General features: G+C 47.0%; 1 protein-coding gene across 1 annotated transcript in view; it reads left to right on the forward strand.

Annotated features, from left to right (window-relative positions):
- The window catches only part of ABHD12 (abhydrolase domain containing 12, lysophospholipase), a 95,410-nt gene that overhangs the window by 68,835 nt on the left and 6,724 nt on the right, over positions 1-19,851 (forward strand). The window contains exons 4-10 of the mRNA XM_032351603.1: positions 8,371-8,490; positions 12,247-12,277; positions 14,290-14,335; positions 16,765-16,894; positions 17,958-17,995; positions 18,521-18,600; positions 19,536-19,618. Of these exons, the coding sequence (XP_032207494.1) occupies positions 8,371-8,490; positions 12,247-12,277; positions 14,290-14,335; positions 16,765-16,894; positions 17,958-17,995; positions 18,521-18,600; positions 19,536-19,618 (528 nt within the window). The remainder of the gene's footprint in view (positions 1-8,370; positions 8,491-12,246; positions 12,278-14,289; positions 14,336-16,764; positions 16,895-17,957; positions 17,996-18,520; positions 18,601-19,535; positions 19,619-19,851) is intronic.

Consider the following 19,851-nt stretch of genomic DNA (forward strand, 5'->3'; position numbering starts at 1 on the left):
GGGCTGAAAGCTCCCGCAGCCGTCACCCATGAAGATTGCCCTTAGTGGCAGCAATGGCGAGACTCAAGTTACTGACAGCCAGGCTGTGTGCTGCTGGGCTGCGGCTAGCCCACGTCTGCTCCCTGTACTGTTGTGAGGACACTGTGGGCCCTGAGGCAGCAGTAGGCCTTGTTCTTCGCACCCTGTCTGTGGGAGTAATCTCTCCATCTGGTAGGGGGCAGGAGAGCCCTGGGAATAGGGTCCCTCTCCTCTGGCTAGGCACTTCCCTTGTCAAGAGTACCAGGTTTGGGGCAGGCTGGCTCCTGGTTGTAATCAGCATCCAGGACCTTTAAAATGCGCCTTTTGGTCCCATGGGTTTATAATTGTCCAAGAGTGGTCATTATGGTCAGAACCACCCAAAATGCAATCCTCTGGAACAGGTCAAAGAAACATTAGAAGTGAAATGCTGAGGGGCACCTGGGTGGCTCAGTTGGTAAGTATCCAACCGTTGATTTCAGCTCAAGTCATGATCTCAGGGTTGTGAGATCGAGCCCTGTGTCACGCTCTGCACTGAGTGTGGAGTCTGCTTAAGATTCTCTCTCTGCCCCTCCCTCCTCTACCCTCTTAAAAAAAAAAAAAAAAAAAAAGTGATAAAACTGAAACTTAAGAGTTAGGAAATTTAAAAATGGCTATTTTTAAAGAAATGGCTATTTAATATTTTCAAGCATTCTTGCTAATAAGTGTGAATATGTTTTATAGAAAAACCTTATTCATTCAGACCCTTCCCAGCAATTAACAGTATTTGATGTGGACGGACATCACATTAACTGGAGCATCTCCCTGAGGGAGAGTTCTGGCCAGAGAGACTGAGTGCACCTGCCTGCCAGGTGTGGGATGAACTGGGCTGACACCAGTCCATCCATGCAGCATGTTGGCTTATAGCATCTCCTCCTCCAGAGATGGGTCTGCTCCCAGGTGCCTTGTGAGCAGACTCTAGAAATGGTGCTGTAAGGATGTCCAGCTTCTAGTCCAGCTTGTAAAGATCAAAAGATCAGTGTCACTTAATTATCACCGCTGACACCATAAACTCTCTTGAGTATGTTGTGAGTTAACTTGTTTACAGGTTAGACTAGATAGTCCAAGATGGCAGAAGACATAGTTTTGTCTGGTCCCAGGAATTCAGCTAGACAGCTATCAAATCATTCTGAACACTTGTGAACTCAGCCAGAGATCTAAGAAAAGAATAGCTGCAACTCTACAAATAGAAAAGTGACCACTTTCTGCAAGGGTGTGGAGAAGTGAGTCCAAGATAATATATGGGAAGGTAAACCATGGGATGGGGAGCCTCTGTAAGCCAGCTACTGGAGTGATATAGCAGCAGAACACAAAATTGGAACTTTAAGAAGGCTGCTTCGGTAAGGGACATACCTGTCTGACAGGTGCTCAGATCAGATGGCAAAGTGGGAAGGAATCCTAGGTGGGCAGTGTGGTCTCAGGATCCTCAGGGTCACAGGAAGACTGGGTGTGCCTGTGTGTGGCAGAGTTCCCAGACATCAGAGGGGGGAAGTTGGTTGCCATCAGTGAGCCCAAGAGTGGGCTCTCAGCTCAGGGTTGCCTATCCCATGAACTGTGGCGTGGTTGGGCAACTGCTCTCCAAGCAGGGGCCAAAAAAGTGGCAGAGCCGTGGAGAGACCCTCTTTCTGCCCCATGGAGGAGAAGCGCCAGTGCACACCACAGGAGTCTGCAGGGTTTGGAGACTCCAAACGGGGTCGCATGCCTGAGATAGAAACACTCGGTCACAGGATAGGTGAGCACATAGTATGAACTGAGACCCCCAGAGACAGGAGTGACTGACTGCTTTTCCCTGAGGACAGACTGAGGAGGTGGGCCCCATGGCCTAGAGACTGAGAGGCTGCCATTTTCATTCTCATCCTCTAAAGCAGCGCAGGAATCCTTCAGGGAATAAAAGCCACACTGAGCAATCGGGAGTGGATTACTTAGCCTGGCCCCTGGCAAGGGCAGTGCAATTCTGCCCAGGGGCAAAGACACCTGAGAATCTGCACAACAGTCCTCTCCCCCAGAAGACCAGCAAGAACATCTGGCTAGGACCCAAGTTTACCGATCACACAGAACTTCAAAACTCCAGCACTACTGGAAAATAGTATATAGAATTCGTGGGTTTTGCCCCGTGATTCTTTAGTCTTTCAGTATTATTTTTCTTCTCTTTCCTTTTCAACCTCTTTCTTACTTTATCAACTCTTCTTTTTAAATCTTTTTTAATTTTCATTTTTATAGTTACAGTCTATTCTTCTGTTATATTTCATTTTTGTATATATATGTTTCTCTTTCTTTACAATTTTGGGATGCAGTTTCTTCTAACAAACAGTCCAAAACACGCTCAGAATCTAGTGTATGGCTCTGTTCTCTTCACTATCTAACTATTCTCTCTTTTTTTCTTGCTTTTTTAAAAATTTTTTTTAGTCTTTTAATTTTCATTGTTATAGTTATGTTCTGTTCTTTCATTGCATTTAATTTTATTTTTGTACATATATAAGTTTTTCTTCCTTTACAATTTTGGGATCTCGTTTTCTAACAGACCAAAATACAAACAGGATCCACTCTATTGGTCTCTTCTGATCACGTCTGATTATATTCTCTCTTTTTTCCCCCCATTTTTGGGTCTTTTCTCATTTGAGTTATATTTCTCAGGGGTTGTTGTTGCCATTTTAGTATTTTGTTCTCTTGTTCATCTGTTCTTCTCTGGAGAGAATGACAAGACAAAAAACTCACCTAAAAAAGAACAAGAGGCCATACTGACTGCCAGGGTCCTAATCGGTATGAATGTAAGTGAGGTGTCAGGACTAGAGTTCAGAATAACAATTATAAAGATATTAGCTAGGGTTGAAACAAAGTATAGAAGACACTAGAAAATCCCCTTCTGGAGAAACAAAAGAACTAAAATCTAATCAAGTCAAAATCAAAAGGTTATGAATGAGATGCAATAAAAAATGGAGGCTCTAACTGTCAGGATAAATGAGGCAGTAGAGAGAAATAGTGATATGGAAGACATAATGATGGCAAATAAAGAAGCTGAGAAAGAGAGATAAGCAACTACTGGACCATGAGAAGAGAATTTGAGAGATAAGTGAAACAATTGAGAGATATATGAAACAATTTTAGAATAATTGGGATCCCAGAAGAAGAGGAAAGGGAGGGGCAGAAAGTATACTGGAGCAAATTATAGCAGAGAACTTCCCTAATGTGGGGAAGGAAACAAGCATCCAAGTCCAGGAGGCACAGAGAACCTCCCCTCAAAATCAATAAAAATAGGATAACACCCTGACATACAATCGTGAAACTTGCAAATCTCAAAGACAAAATACTGAAGGCAGCTCAGGGTAAGTCCATAACCTACAAGAGTAGAAGCATTAGACTTCCAGCAAACCTATCCACAGAGACCTGGCAGTCCAGAAAGGACTGGCATGATATATTCAGCATGCTAAATGAGAAGAATATGGAGCTGAGACTATTTTATCCGACTAGGATGTTGTTCAAAAGAGGAGAGATAAAAAGCTTCCAGGATAAACAACAGAAACTAGAAGAATTTGTGACACTAAGCCAGCCTAGCAAGAAATATTAAAAGGGATCCTTTAAGTGAAGAGAGAGCCCAAATTACCGAACAGAGACAATATACAGAAACGGTGACTTTACAGGTAATAAAAAGTTACTAAATTCATAATTTTAAGTAATTTCTCTGAATATAAATGGGCTAATTACCCAAATCAAAAGAAACAGAGTGTCAGATTGGATAAAGAAGCAGCCCATCCATATGCTGTTTGCAAGAGATGCATTTTAGGCCCACAGGCACCTGCAGGTTGAAAGTGAGGGGATGGAAAGCCATTTATCATGCTAATAACATTAAAAAAAAAAAAAAAGCTGGGGTGACAATCTTTATGTCAGACAAATTATATTTTAAGCCAAAGGATGTAATAAGAGATGAGGAAGGACACTATATTATAATTAAAGGTTCTATACAGTGAGAAGATCTAACAGTTGTAAACATTTATACCCTAACACAGGACCAGCCAATTATATAAACCAATTAATAATAAAATTAAACTAACACATTTATAATAATATAATAATAGTAAAGGACTTTATTAGTTTTTAAGAGAATTAATTTATTTATTTAACAGAGAGAGAACACAAGGAGGGGAAGCAGGCTCCCTACTGAGCAAAGAGCCTGATGTGGGGCTTAATCCCAGACCCTGAGATCATGCCGCGCAAGGCAGATGCTTAAATGACTGAAGCACCCAGGTGCTCTAATAGTAGGGGACTTTAACACCCCACTCACTGCAATAGACAGATCATCTAAGCAGAAGATTAACAAGGAAACAAGGGATTTGAATGACACACTGGACTGTACTTCACAGATATATTCAGAGCATTCCATCCTAAAGCAAAAGAATACACATTCTTCTCATGTGCCCATGGAACATTCTCCACAAAAGGTCATATACTGGGTCATAAATCAGGTCTCAACCAGTACGAGAAAATTGAGATTATTCTATGCATATCTTTGGACCATAATGCTTTGAACCTGGAACTCAATCACAAGAGGAAATTTGGAAAAAACTCAAATACCTGGAGTCTAAAGAGCATCCTACTAAAGAACGAATGGGTCATCCAGGAAATTAAAGAAGAATTTGAGAATTCGTGGAAACTAATGAAAATGAAAACACGACTGTTCCAAACCTTTGGGATGTGACAAAGGTGGTCCTAAGAGGGAAGTATATAGCCATAGAAACCTTTCTCAAGAAACAAGAAAGGTCTCAAATATATAACATAACTGTACACCTAGAGGAGCTGGGATGGGAGGGAATCCAGCAAATAAAGCCTAAATCAAGAAGAAGGGAAATGATAAAGATTAGAACAGAAATCAATGAAATAGAAACCAAAAGAACAGTAGAACAGATCAACAGGACTGGGAGCTTGTTTTTTGAAAGAATTAATAAGATCAATAAACATGTGGCCAGACTTATCCAAAAGAAAAGAGAAAGCACACAAATTAATAAAATCATGAATGAAAGAGGAGAGATCACAACCAACACTGAAGAAATACACACAATTATAAGAGCATATTATGAGACAACTATATGCCAGCAAATTAAACAATCCGGAAGAAATATGTACATTCCCAGAGACATAAAAACTACCAAAACTGAAACAGGAAGAAATAGAAAAACCAAACAGATCCATAACCAGCAAGGAAATTGAAGCAGTAATTAAAAATCTCCCAAAAACTAGATTCCAAGGCCAGATGGCCTCCCAGGGGAATTCTACCAAACATTTAAAGAAGAATTAATACCTATTCTTCTGAAGCTGTTTCAAAAAATACAAATGGAAGGAGAACTTCCAAACTCATCCTATGAGGCCAGCATTACCCTGATCACAAAACTGCGCAAATACTCCACCAAAAATGAGAATTACAGATCAGTGTCCCTGATGCACATGGATGCAAAAATTCTCACCAAAATACTAGCCAATAGGATCCAACAGTACATTAAAAGTTTTATTCACCATGACCAAGTGGGATTTATTCCTAGACTGCAAGGGTGGTTCAACATCTCCAAATCAATCAGTGTGACAGACTACGTTAATATAAGAAAGGCAAGAACTATTGATCCTGTCAATTGATCCAGAAAAAGCATTTGACAAAGTACAGCCTCCTTTCTTGATTAAAGCTTTCCATAGTGTAGAGATAGTGGGAACATACTTCAATATCATAAAAGCCATCTATTAAAAGCCCACAGTGAATATCATTATCAATGGAGTAGAACTGAGAGCTTTTCCCCTAAGGTCAGGAACATGACAGAGACGCCCACTCTCACCACTATTATTCAACATAGTACTAGAAGTCCTAGGCAGTCAGAGAATGAAAAGAAATAAAAGGCATTCAGACTGGCAAAGAGGAAGTCACACTCTCTCTCTTCATAGATGACATGATACTTCATGTGGGTAATCCAAAAGACTCCACCCCAAAATTACTAGAACTTATACAGCAATTCAGCAAAGTGGCAGGATATAAAATCAGTGCACTGAAATCAGGTGCATTTGTACACACTAATGATGAAACAGAGAAAGAGAAGTTAAGGAATCAATTCTTGTTTGCAATAGCACCAAAAACCATAGACACTTGGAATAAACTTAACCAAAGAGGTCAATAATGTATACTCTAGAAACTATAGAACACTTACGAAAGAAATTGAGGAAGACACAAAGAGGTGGAAAAACGTTATGTGCTTATGGATTGGAAGAATAAACATTGTTGAAATGTCTATGCTACCCAGAGCAATCTACACATTCAGTGCAATCCCTATAAAAATACCTTTGACATTTTCACAGAGCTGGAACAAATAATCCTTAAATTTATATAGAACCAGAAAAGACCCTGAATGACTAGAGGACTATTGAAAAAGAAAACCAAAGCTGGGACATCACAGTGCCTGATTTCAAGCTATATTACAAAGCTGTGATCATCAAGACAGTATGGTACTGACACAGAAACAGACACATAGATCAATGGGATAGAATAGAGACCCCAGAAATGGACCCTTGATTCTATGGTCAAGTAATCTCCGACAAAGCAGGAAAGAATATCCAATGGAAAAAAGGAAGTCTCTTCAATAAGTGGTGCTGGGAAAATTAGAAAGCCACATGCAGAAGAATGAAACTGAACCATTCTCTTATACCGTAAAAACAATAAGCACAAAATGGTTGAAAGAACTCAGTGTGAGACAGGAATCCATCAAAATCATGGAGGAGAACGCAGCCAGCAACCTCTTCGACCTCAGCTGCAGCAGCTTCTTGCTAGACATGTCTCTGATAAGGAAACAAAAGCAAAAATGAACTATTGGGACTTCATCAAGATAAAAAGTTCTGCACAGCAAAGGAAACAGTGAACAAAACTAAAAGGCAACCTACATTATGGGAAAAGATTTTGCAAATGACATATCAGATAAAGGGCCTGTATCCAAGATATATAAAGAACTTATCAAACTCATCACCCAAAAAACAAATAATCCAGTCAAAAATGGACAGAAGACATGAACAGACATTCTTCAAAGAAGACATACAAATGGTCAACAGACACATGAAGAAATGCTCCATATCACTTGGCATCATGGAAATACACTTCAAAACCACAGTGAGATACCACCTTATACCAGTCAGAATAGCTAAAATTAACCAGACTGGAAACAACAAATGTTGATGAGGATGTGGAAAAAGGGAAATGCTCTTAACACTGTTGGTGGGAATGCAAGCTGGTGCAGCCACTCTGGAAAACAGTATAGAGGTTCCTCAAAAAGTTGAAAGAAGAGGTACCCTATGACCCAGTAATTGTACTACTAGGTATTTATCCAAAGGATACAAATGGTCATTTGCAGGGGCATCAGCACCCCCATGTTCGTAGCAGCAATGTCCACAATAAACAAACTATGAGAAGAGCCCAGATGTCCAGTCACAGATCAATGGATAAAGATGTGGTATATAAAATGGAATACTACTCATCCATCAGAAAGTATGAATACTCACTATTTACATGGACATAGATGTAACTGGAGGGTATTAATGCTAAGCAGAATAAGTCAATAAGAGAAAGACAGTTATCCTATGATTTCACTCATATGTGGAATTTAAGAAGCAAAACAGAGGATCCTAAGGGAAGAGAGGAAAAAATAAAGACAAAATCAGAGAGGGAGACAAATCATAAGAGACTCAACAAACTGAGGGTTGCTGGAGGGCAGGTAGGTGGGGCTATGGGGGTAACTGGATGATAGACATTAAGGAGGGCACGTGATGTAATGAGCATCATGTGTTATATAAGATTGATCAATCACTGACCTCTACCTCTGAAATTAATAATATATTATATGTTAATTGAATTTAGATAAAAATAAAAAATAGTGTACAGCTTAATAATACGGGTATGTATGAGGGGAAATGATCTTACCTAGCCAGTATTTATTAAGCAGTCATTCTGTGTGAGGCCCAGATGAGGTCCTGGTGAATGAGCCAAACTAGATCTTACAGAATGTCCAGTTCACATGGGAGAAACTCCACCCCCAGCCCCTGTCTACATGCTACCACAGCTACCCCTTCTGTGGCCCAGAGGGGCCCAGGTGTGGGTGAGGAAATCTCCTACCAAGGCTGTCAGAAGCCATCACTGTAGCTTGGAGTTCTGTAGTTATTTCTTCTGCCTGCCACCCCCCCCCCCACCCCTGCCACCACCTGGCCTGCTCTGCGCTCAGTTGTGACTCTGATCCTGTGTCATTCTGTCAATAATCATCCTTATCTGATCATTCTACTCCACTCTGCTTCTGCTTCCAGGCACACTGTCCCTGCTGTCTGGTGGAAGGATGCCCAGGGAAAGGACCAGATGTGGTACGAGGATGCCTTGGCTTCCAGTCACCCTATCATCCTGTACCTGCATGGGAATGCAGGCACAAGGTGAGGAACAATAGCCTGTGTAGCATGTCCTCCCCTCAATGCTGGCCCAGTCTGGTCTGCTGACCCACTACAGAGAGGGAGTGTACAGGCAGTGGGGCCGTGGGGCATCCTGAGAACACAGGAAATGGCAGAGTTTATGGGATTGGGGGGAAAGGCGTCAGGGTGAAACTCCCATGAAGCAGTGTTCCCACAAGCTCAGAGCAGAGCAGAGCTGTATGGAAGGTGGGCCCAGGTGTAGGTTCCTTGGGAAACCACCCCCACTCCCCATGTTAAACAGATGTGGGAGTCTGTGTCCAGATACCCCTTATCTGGGGCTCCCACCTGGGTGGGATGGAGGAGCCTGCGTCACATCACCTAGATCCTTGGCCAGATTGTGGTGTTTCCTTCTTCCTGAAGTAATCTGAAGGGCAAAGTGAGGGCCAGTGATTTAGGGAATCCAGTTTCTCCTTGAGTAAGCAGCAGTTGTTCCTCAGAGGGGTCGTCTTGACACTTCAGGGCGGCAGTGCCCCTGGGGAATGCTGTCTCCTGTTCACCAGCCTTGTGTGTCAGCTCAGGATGAGGGTCGCAGGGAGGCTGGCCCTTTCTCGCTGGCAGGCATGCCCTTCTGGGGGTGGGGGGAAGCACACTTCCTGGCAAGGGGCAGTGAGTGCTGAGGAGGAGTTGGGGTGACATCAAAGGAAGGATGGCTGAAAGCACAAGGAGGCCAGAGGGACCCCAGGGGAATGCATACAGATAAACTCATCCGTGCAGGCTGCCCACCATGCTGTTGGGTTGGGTGATGAGTGTGAGTTCTGTCTCTCAGCGTTACCACTCTTACAACAGCAAATGCCAATATATCCTCCTGGGTATGGCTGAGGCCCTGTCTGTGGCAAGCCGTTGCTCAAGTTTATCCCAGATCATTTCCAAGAGTGTCTTTAGGGAACCCTGCCTACACTGTTGGTGGGAATGCAAGCTGGTGCAACCACTCTGGAAAACAGCGTGGAGGTTTCTCAAAAAGTTGAAAATAGAGCTACCGTATGACCCAGCAATTGCACTACTGGGTATTTACCCTAAAGGTACAAACACAGTGATCCGAAGGGGCACGTGCACCTGTATGTTTATAGTAGCAATGTCCACAATAACCAAACTGTGGAAAGAACCTAGATGTCCATCAACAGATGAATGGATCAAGAAGATGTGGTATATATACACAATGGAATACTATGCAGCCATCAAAAGAAATGAAATTCTGCCACTTGCAACAACGTGAATGGAACTAGAGGGTATTATGCTTAGTGAAATAAGTCAAACAGAGAAAGACAACTATCGTATGATCTCCCTGATACAAAGAAGTGGAGATGCAATGTGGGGGGCTTGGGGAGTAGGAAAAGAATAAGTGAAACAAGATGGGATCGGGAGGGAGACAAAGCATAAGAGACTCTTAATTTCAGAAAGCAAACTGAGGGTTGCTGAGGGGAGTGGGGATGGGAGAAGGTGGTTGGGTTATGGACCTTGGGGAGGGTATGTGCTATGGTGAGTACTGTGAAGTGTGTAACCCTGTCAATTTACAGACCTGTACCTCTGAGTCTAATAACACATTATATGTTTATTTAAAAAAAAAAAAAAAAAGAGTGTCTTTAGGGGTGCCTGGGTGGCTAAGTCGGTTAAGCAGCGGCCTTCAGTTCAGGTCATGATCTCAGGGTCTTGGGCTTGAGCCCTATGTCAGACTCCCTGCTCAGCGTGTAGTCTGCTCCTCCCTTTTCTTCTGCTCCTCGCCCTGCTCATGCACTCGTGCTCAGTCTCTCTCTCTCTCATGCCTGTACATTTTCTGAACAGAACCTTGTCTGAAAACCCCCAGGAAGGCCGCTGTTGTTGCAGCTTCACTAGGGCATGTGAGGGAGCCAGCAGGAGCTGGCAGGAGGCAGGGCTGCTCCAGGCTCTGGGTGAAGGTCAGCCTGGTGCCTAGCTGCAGTGGCAGGCTGGGGGCTTGTTATTTTGTAAGCAGAACCAACAAGGAGGTGAATTCTTAGGCCTTGTGGGTTTTGGGGGTGGGGGCAAGCCAACAGTGTCTCTCAGCGATGTTGGGGCGCCGGGGCTGCATAGTGGACACCACAGGAAGTCCAGGAAGTGTGGGCTGCGAGGATGCTTTGTGAGACTGCAGAGTGCTCAGCTGCTGAATCGTGTGCACTTGGCAGTTTGCTTTCTTCTTTGCCTGGGACAAGCTACAGTGGGTTTCTCTTCTGCTTTTCAAAGGGCAAGTGGTTATAACTACTCTGCTAGCATCTTCCTATAAATGAGAAAATTTTGTAGTTTACTGGGAATAAGGTTCAGTTAAGCAATGCCAGTCACATGGTAAAAAAGACAAAGTCTGCCTAAACTTCAGGTTTGAAGGAGCCCTGTGACTTGGAAAGTCTTGCTGTCCTCTCCCCCATCCCCAGCGAGACCCCCCTTGGCCTGGCAGAATTACAGCAGCTCTGTCTCCCCAAGAGCCAGTCTCTGGCTACTGTTGTGCACTCTTCCTCTTCTTCTTCCTCCTCCTCTTCGTCGTCGTCTTCTTCTTCTTCTTCTTCTTCTTCTTTTTCTTTTTTTTAATTTACCCCTCTTCTTTTTGCTCAAAGTGGGGAATTTGAATAATCTAGACAAGACATCAAGACAGTTATCTCCAAAGATAACTGAAAACATTTCTTTCTGGTCCTGAAACTCATTCCCTTGTATTTCTGTGGCCACATTGCATTGGTTTTCTTTCTTTGTCTCATCCCTGTCTCTCTCAGGGACACTCCCTGCCCTCCCCACCCACAAGCACCACACAGCAAAGTGGCCAGGGTGCTCAGTATAAAAAAAGAAAACTGCTGAGAAGTCTGGAGAGGGTGGCTCACTTGCTAACGTGCTTTCCTTCCTGAGGTCACCCCTTTCCCACTTTGGTGTCTATCCACAGTAGTAGCCGACCAGTAGCTGGACAAAATGTGAGGAGGGATAGATAGTACTCGGACAAAGAAGTATAAACACACAAAACACTTTGGATGCACAAAAGCCTGTTTAGCATCTATAATAGGAAGTGACCCCAACACACTAATCTGTGGGTGTGGGGCTGGGAGATGGTCAGGGCCTCTCTGAAGATGGCTGAGCAGTAATTGTCAAGATTATGATCACAAACACCTTCCATCCAGCAGTTCCATGTGTAGGAACATATGGAGCACATGTGTGCAGGAGGACATCAGCATGGGCTGGCCATGGCAGCAAAACTTATATTCACAACAGGTAGGAGAGGGTCACAATGACTGCAAGATAAGGAAGGTGAACCACTACTTAAAAGAGTCCTGAAAGTTGGTTGTGCATTACTGAGTGAAAAGTGAGAGGCAGTAGAGTGTGCATGTCGAGGAAAGAAGTGCCTTCACTTCTGCCACATGCTGGTCACCAGGATGCTGAGGGAAGGGCTAGATGCTGGGCAGGAGTAGGGGGCTTGCTGTCTGTCTTCTGTATCTTCTGAAGTTTGTGTTGTTTCTATGTGTTAGTCAAAAATAGAAGTAATATGATAATTAAGAAATATCCCCAAAGTGCTAAGACTATCCCTTGCTTGTCACGGTATTGCCAGAAACAAGCATGGAGCTGCTCTGATGCCCTGTAGAAGAGGTCATCTGTCCCCCAATGACCCTCTCTGTATGAATTTGGGGACCAAGCCACTAAGGACCCAGACACTCCAGTACTGACCCTGGGGGCATACCTTTTTGAGAAGATGTGCTAACACCCATTCTTGTTTCTTTTTCCCTGACTCTCTAGAGGAGGCGACCACCGGGTGGAACTTTACAAGGTAGGTGAAGATGGCACACAATGTATGATGGACAGAGTGGTGTCCATAGGCTGCATGATGGGCAGAGTGGTGTATATAGTGATGATGGGAGAGTGGTGTACACAGTGTGATTTCGGGAGAGCTGCATACATGGTGTGATGTTGGGAGAGCAGTGTACACAGTGATGACAGGAGAGCGGCATACATGGTGTGAAGAGAGGAGAGGAGGGTACACAGTGTGATGTCAGGAGAGCAGTGTGCACAGTGATGACAGGAAAGGCACTAACATGGTGTGATGACAGGACAGCAGTGTACATGGTGTGATGACAGGAGAGCGGTGTATATGGTGTGATTTCGGGAGAGCGGTGTACACGGTGTGTATGATTGGGAGCGTGGTGTACTTTGGTGTGATGACAGGAGAGTAGTGTATATTGGGAGAATGATGTACACGGTGTATATGACAGGGAGCATCATGTACATGGTGTGTGTGACAGGGAGAGTGCCATACATGGTGTGATGACAGGCAGAGCAGTGTACACACAGTGTAGGACACACAGAGTGGTATTCACAGGGTGTACGGGTGGGGAGATTTGTGTACACGGGGCATATGAAGGGCAGAGCCACATATGTAGTGTGTATGAAGGGAGAGTGGCATCCACACAGTATACGAAGGAAAGTGCATCACCCAGGGGTGTCTCCCACCTGTTCTTTCCAGTAGGAATGTACACAAGGGAGTCCCTCCAGTACTTGTGAGAGAGATGATCAACATTGGCCTTTCCAATGCTGCCTCCATTGGAAGCCTCTACCGTGGAATGCTTCCCTCTGATGCTGCCTCTAGGGAGAGCTTCCAAAAGCAGAATGAGTGGACTTCAGTCATCATCTGCCAGATATTGGCAGTTATATTAAAGGCATTTGAAATTGTCATTAAATGCTGCATTTCTCCTCTAAAACGAATGGAGAGCACCCAGGGCCAGGAAGTCACACTCTGGCCAAGTTGCAGGGTCGGGAACTCTGCCACACTGAAGTCTCACCCATCACCAGATTCCAGGCTGATCTGGTGGAGGGGCTGGTGGGTCTGCCAGCCAGGCACTCAGACCCTCACTTCTGCCTGGTTGTCTTCTTGGAAAGCTTGAGTCTCAGAGCTGGAAATGTGCAGTTGCCTTCAGGGTCCTCTCCCTCATCTACCCCTCACAGGGACCGACACCTGCATTGGTTAACCTGGCAGAGAGCAAATGCGAGGGAACATCTGCATCTTGTGGGCACCACTCTGTCCCTCACACACCAAGGCCACGCACTGCTGTGGGCCATGGGAGGGTTTGTTCCTTGGCTGAATTGGATCAAGTTGGGGAGGGGGTGCTTCTGCAGAGCTGTGGCCCCTTCTTGAGGTTTCTGTTCTTAGTAAGGGTTTGCACCTAGAGCAAGTATGGCCCTGGTGGGAGCAGATGCTGTAGGGGCAGATGCTGCCCTGGGGCAGGCAAAGGAGAAAGGAGCACACCTCCCTCTGGGGATTTTGGAGCATGTTGGTGGCTGGCCACTTCCACATGTCTCCAGGCACACTACAGGGGAAAGCTCAGGTGTGGGCTGTGAGAAATTATCTAGTCCAGAAGATCACGTCATTTAGAGGGATTTTGTTTTCAATAATAGAAAAATCCAACAAAATCTTCAAGTCTAAGAAATGCTAGGTTGCAGTAAGGATCCCAGATGCAGTCTCTGACCATAGAGCCCCTCCTTCTGAGTCTCTGGTCTCAGGGTGTCTGCCCTGGCTGGGGGGCTACCTGTGCCCTGGGGGTCTGAGCTGTGGGAGAGCCCTTCTTTCCATCATATTCCCAAGGCGGCGGCATCTGCATGTCCTGTAGCAGCAGCAGATGTGTGGGTTTTATAATGGGGAATGGGCATCATGGTCACAGTGTTTATGAAGCTCCCACTGTGTGCGGGGCCCAAAGACTGACATTGGGCTGGCTTTGGTAAGAGGCAAGCTGCCCTCAATTCAAGATGTGTGGATTTGTGCCCAGATATTTATTTTTTATGTTCCAGGTGCTGAGTTCCCTTGGTTATCACGTGGTCACCTTTGACTACAGAGGTGAGTTCTTTTGCAAGTGCAAGTCTGGGCCCTCACACTGCTCCCATCTGGGTCTGCTGTGCAGGCGTCAGTCACCTTGGGAGCCGAGGCAGCGTTTGTAGCTCATGGTGCCCTGATGTGCAGTGATGGTGAGTGTGGTGGTCGGTGTGAGGGCACATCATCTTCCCATGTGTGTCCTGCATGCTGATGAGGGGCATCCCTCAGCAACATTTTAAATGTAGAAGATACTGTCATTTCTTTACTGGATTCCGACTCCCCAGAGCTGGTCTTCGGACACATTTTGTGGGCAGAAGAGCTTGTCTTGTTAAAGTTCTTCTTCTTCTTTTTTTTTTTTTTTAAGATTTTATTTATTTATTTGACAGAGATCACAAGTCGGCAGAGAGGTAGGCAGAGAGAGAAGGGAGGAAGCAGGCTCCCTGTGGAGCAGAGAGCCCAATGTAGGGCTTGATCCCAGGACTCTGGGACCATGACCTGAGCCAAAGGCAGAGGCTTTAACCCACTGAGCCACCCAGGCACCCCTCTTGTTAAAGTTCTGAAAACAGGAGAAAGAACTGTTAAGAGAGAAGAAAGATTCTTCTTGCCCCTCAGCATTTTTTCTTTCTTGAGTGAGTCAGAAGGCTTTGCTGCCGAAGAGATGGAGAACCCACAGTCACTGTAGGCTAAGAATGGTGCACCTTAACGAGCCAGGAAAATACTTCGTATTGATCAAGAGCTGCCCTGTGAGAAGCATGGGCCTCCTGTAGTCTCAGCAGCAGAGGTCAGAGGTCAGAGGGCTGCTTGGCTTACTTAGCCTGCTTAGCTTGACCTACGGGGAGGGTAATGGTGTCAATACCCTCAGACCGAGGATATGGTGTCGTAACAAATTGCCACACACCTGATGTCTTCAAAGAGCACAGACTTACTTTGCAGTTCTGGAGGTCGAAAGTCCAAAACCTTTGCCACTGGGTTAAATAAAAATACAGGTGTTGGCGGGGCCAGCCCTTCAGGAGCTTCTGTGGGAGAATCTAGTTCCTTCCCCTTCCAGCTGCTTGAAGCTGTCCTTGTGCCTCAGTGCATGGCCTCTTGAGTCTGATCTCTGACCCTTGCCTTTCCCTCTCACTTGTCCAGCAGACCATTGTGGTGACTTTGCACCCATGCTGATAAGCCCATAATCGCCCGTGTCATAGTCTGCTGATCAGTGGCCTCATTTCCTCCTGCTGCTTCACTCCCGCCCCTTGCTGGCCACAGAATCAAATGTCCTCACAGGCCCCGGGGATGAACACACAGGCCTTTGGGGTGGCAGTGGCCTGCCTGCTGCAGGGATGGTTCTTTCCCAGAAGAGTGTTCACAAGTTCTGGGTTGGGAAAAACTACAGATAAGGATCTGGAAAGTAGTTCACCCACTTATCCTTTTCTCTGTGCTAAAAAGGGTTTTGTGTTCCTACAGAGTGCTAGAGACTTCAGGGTGATAGAGCAGCCTCCTTCCTTGTTCACCTCCTTGTGCTTCTACCAGGAAGTGAAAGCCCTCACAGCACTTGTCTTTCCAGTTCTCATCAAGTCTCTGCATTTCTAAGCTCCACATCTGCCAGTCTCTGTCTCTCGGTATTCCTTCCTTCTGTCCACACCTTGAAGCTCTCAGGGTGGCCTTGTCTCTCACATGCCCCCTTAAGCATCTGGGATGCCCAGGGGAGGTGCCTTATTGTGCCCACTAGTTGTCGGTTTTGCTTAGGCAGCAGAGCAGGCTCTTTCTGAGCCTCGTGGTGCTTTCAGATCATTTGATGGTGACTCACTGCTGAGTTGCTAGAAATGACAGTGGCATTTGCCCTTTACAAGATCCTGGGGGGAGGGTCCTGGGGGAAAATGGGGTCTGGGGACAGAGATGATTAGCTTTCCTCTGCTATTCTGAGAGCCCCTTTTCTTTCTGGGTCAGAGTTGCCTTGAACCTGGAATCCTGCCCCCACCCCAGCCTGACTACCCACATCTGTCTTTAGCTGGGCTACAGCTGGCCATGGAAGCCAGACTGGGCTCAGGATCCCCCTGGGGACGCTCCTTTCCTGCCGGGGCTCTGGGCAGGCCGAGGTCTCACTGGCCTATCACCTTGGGCCAGCTACCAGCAAGCCCTAAGGGTTGGGGAGCTTGCTGCCCCATCTGCCCGCAGGAGTCTGTGCGTCTGACGGCCCTGTCTGCACAGTTGTTCCTTGAGGCTTAGATAAGGGTGTGTGGATGGCTGTTTGGGCTCAGGGGTTGTAGCTGGCCAAGGAAGCCGGAGAAGTAGAATCCGGCTTGTCCACACACCCTTCATGTGGGTCTGTGAATGATGGTGGCAGAGACTTCTGTTGCCCCAGCCAGTCCTAGGCTGCCTGTTGAGAAAGAAGGGTATGAGTCCACCCCTCAAGCGGTTCCAGGGGCTGGGATTTGACTTCCTCCTCTTCCCACTTCTCCCCCTGCCAGGTTGGGGTGACTCGGTAGGAACGCCATCGGAGCGAGGCATGACATACGATGCACTCCATGTTTTTGACTGGATCAAAGCAAGAAGTGGAGACAACCCTGTGTATATTTGGGGTCATTCTCTAGGCACTGGGTGAGTTCACAGCCTGGTGGAGTCATGGGGGAGCAGGTCTTCATGGGGCAACGTTTCACCAGGTCTCTCCAAGACTGCCCTGATGGCGTCTGGATCCCGTGACACCATGAGTCCCAACAACCCTTGTCCCTCATGCCCGTGATGGGGATGGGGAAGAAGTGCCACAAGACACCATGAAGAGTTTGAGCTACTCCTCAACCCAAAAAGGGACTTGAGATACACACAGGCAGCTGTGGGGTGGCCATTTAACCTCTGCAGGGAGGGTGGGCACACTTGCCTCAGTCCCAGGGTGTTCCTCAGGGAGGTGTCTGCACAGCAGACCAGACAGGGCACTTGGGTTAGCATCAACTGGCTCTGGAGTGTGGGTGCTGGCTGGCAACCTGAGGGCTGGGGCTTTGATCACTTGCAAACCAGGGACATTTGTAAACAGCATGACCGCTTGGCCTGTACTTGGCTTACCAGAGACCATAGGGGAGGCAGCAGTGGGTGGTTCCCTTCCTACATCTGCCAGGATGGGGGAAACAGTTTAATACTCCATCTGGGGCTGCCTGAATCGCTGCTGCTGATGGAAGGTCAACAATGTTTCTAAAAGGGGCATTGCTGTCAGTGCCCGGAGTCATGAGGCCTTCAGCAACCATCCCTTTTCCAGCAGCTTTTCCTTTGGGTGCAGTGGCCGTGGCCCCTTCCTCCCCCTGATGCTCACCTTGGACACCCTGCTGCAGTTGGGGTGGACCTGCGGGCTGGGAAGTGCCTGCAGAGAGGAGCTGGGGCCGAGCAGGGAGCAGGCCATCCTGCTGTGGCTGTCTGCATGGGACCCGCCCAGTGTGGCCCTGGGATGGCAAGAGATCTGGGGGCTGTCATTGCCATCCTCGTCAGAAGGGGTGGCCCATGGCAGGGGCAGCATGGTCCTGGGCATCTTTGTCCATACCCTCCCCCAGCCCCAAACTCCACCAGTCGCTTCACAGATCCCACAGTTCCTCTGGTTCACTTACAAGACTAGAACAGTCTCATCTCAAACAACTTCCATCGTCATTCATCTGAACTGTTTTTCCTTCTTTCTCAGAGTGGCGACAAATCTGGTGCGGCGCCTCTGTGAGCGAGGTAGGGGCCTGTGTGGCAGTGGGAGTCTTGGTGGGCTGGGCAGGGTCTCCTCCTGGTCTCTGGGCTCAGGCGGGGTGAGCAGCGTGTTTGTGCACACTCGCTGTGCCCCATGCTCTGCTGTGGGTTCTTGGGAGGGATGCTGATGTATGACAGCACAGCGACAGTGCCTGGTGTCATCTCAGAGCCCTAGACACAGAGGTGCCGCGGTCTGGGTAAACCCTCAGCTGACCCCAGCCTGCATTCCCCATGGATTTTTGAGCAGCTAGCGGAGCCTTATCAGGACTGGGCTCCCAAGACACAGCTTCAGTAAATGTGGTGCTGGGGAGCAAATGACAGCCACCTGAGAGGCCCCTGTGTGGGTACTTCTTGTGCCCCATCCATGCAGGAGTGCCTGTTAAGGGGGGGCAGGGCCGGTGGTGGGGGGTGCCTGGGGTCCACTCTCCAGTCTGGGGGACCAGCCTCTCCTGGGACATCCATGAGGGATTCTTGCCCACCTCGCAGCCCCCTGTTTGTTTTATTTTCTAGAGACACCTCCAGATGCCCTTATATTGGAATCTCCATTCACTAATATACGTGAAGAAGCTAAGAGCCATCCCTTCTCAGTGGCAAGTACAGATCTTATTAAAAGTTGCCTTATTGTTATTATTAAAATAATTACTATCAAGGTAAGTCTTAAGAGAATAAGTATAAAATAAAAATTAATCCTTGTTTAGTGCAGGGCGCTGCTGGGGAATTTTATAACTCTGTAGTAGGCAGAAGGACGGGGTCACAGCTGGGTTGTCCAAGGATAGTAGGATCCCCGGGAGGCCATGCTTCTGAGGCATGGTTTGCCTAGCTGGCATCGTTGCCCTGCAGGGCTCAGCCCAGGCCTGTGGCTGCTCTCCTGGCTGCTTCCGCGAACGTGGAGCTGGTAGGTGCCCCTGCTCCCTGTCTGCATAGACGGTGCTCAACAGTAAGGCTCTCCCAGTCGTGTCTCCAGGTGACAACCTGGGGGAACCCTAGTGGGGATCCCAGGGTGACTCAGGCCCTTCTTACCTGCCAGGATTGAGGCCTTGGACCCTCTTTTTATAAGCCTAGTCCAGAGGGGGCCCCTGTGTGTCCTTTTCTGTCCTGTGGGTTCAGGGGGGCTGTGTCAGCCCCCTACCTGACCTCACGGTGCTCTGTTGCAGACCGAAGGAGTCCTCTATAATCTTACTTCTTTGGTGTTGCTTTACCCCCAAGTCACATGGACCCCTGTTTTCCCATGGGTGGAGGCCCTCATATCTGTTGGAGCCGGTCCTGCCCAGCTGCTGCTCTGAGGTGTGGGAGCCCATTTTGTGGGCAGCTATGCGTGGCCAGTTTGGGAGCCTCTTAAGCACAGAGTCTGTAGTCTGGGCAGTGGGGCACCCCAGCACAGCTCTGGTGGGGCCTCAGGTCAGTCCATTTGGAAGCACAGGAGACCCTTGGGCACTGAGCACACTCTGTCTAAATCCTTGACCTCGGCCTTTGCTGTGGCTGTTTTAACTGATGTTTCTGCATGTTGTTTCTGTGTCGCCTTCAGATATACCGATACTTCCCTGGGTTTGACTGGTTCTTCCTCGACCCCATTACAAGCAGTGGAATTAAATTTGCAAATGATGAAAAGTGAGTACTATGGTACAATATCTCATTTTCCAACTTAAAAAAAATCATTGAGAACCCCCAGGACTAGTCACCTTAACCAAACAGGGTGGAATTCTGTATACTGGGGTTCTTCCCCAACCATCAGACCTTTGTAAAGGGCAAGTCAGGCTGGGAGCTACAACCGAGAGAAAAGGGATTTGAAAAGGCCATGATGGCATTAAAGCAACAGGAAGACAACGTGTCCCTGTGTTTGT

The sequence above is a fragment of the Mustela erminea genome, chromosome 7 (genome assembly GCF_009829155.1).
Source record: "Mustela erminea isolate mMusErm1 chromosome 7, mMusErm1.Pri, whole genome shotgun sequence".
NCBI classification, from domain to species: Eukaryota; Metazoa; Chordata; class Mammalia; order Carnivora; family Mustelidae; genus Mustela; species Mustela erminea.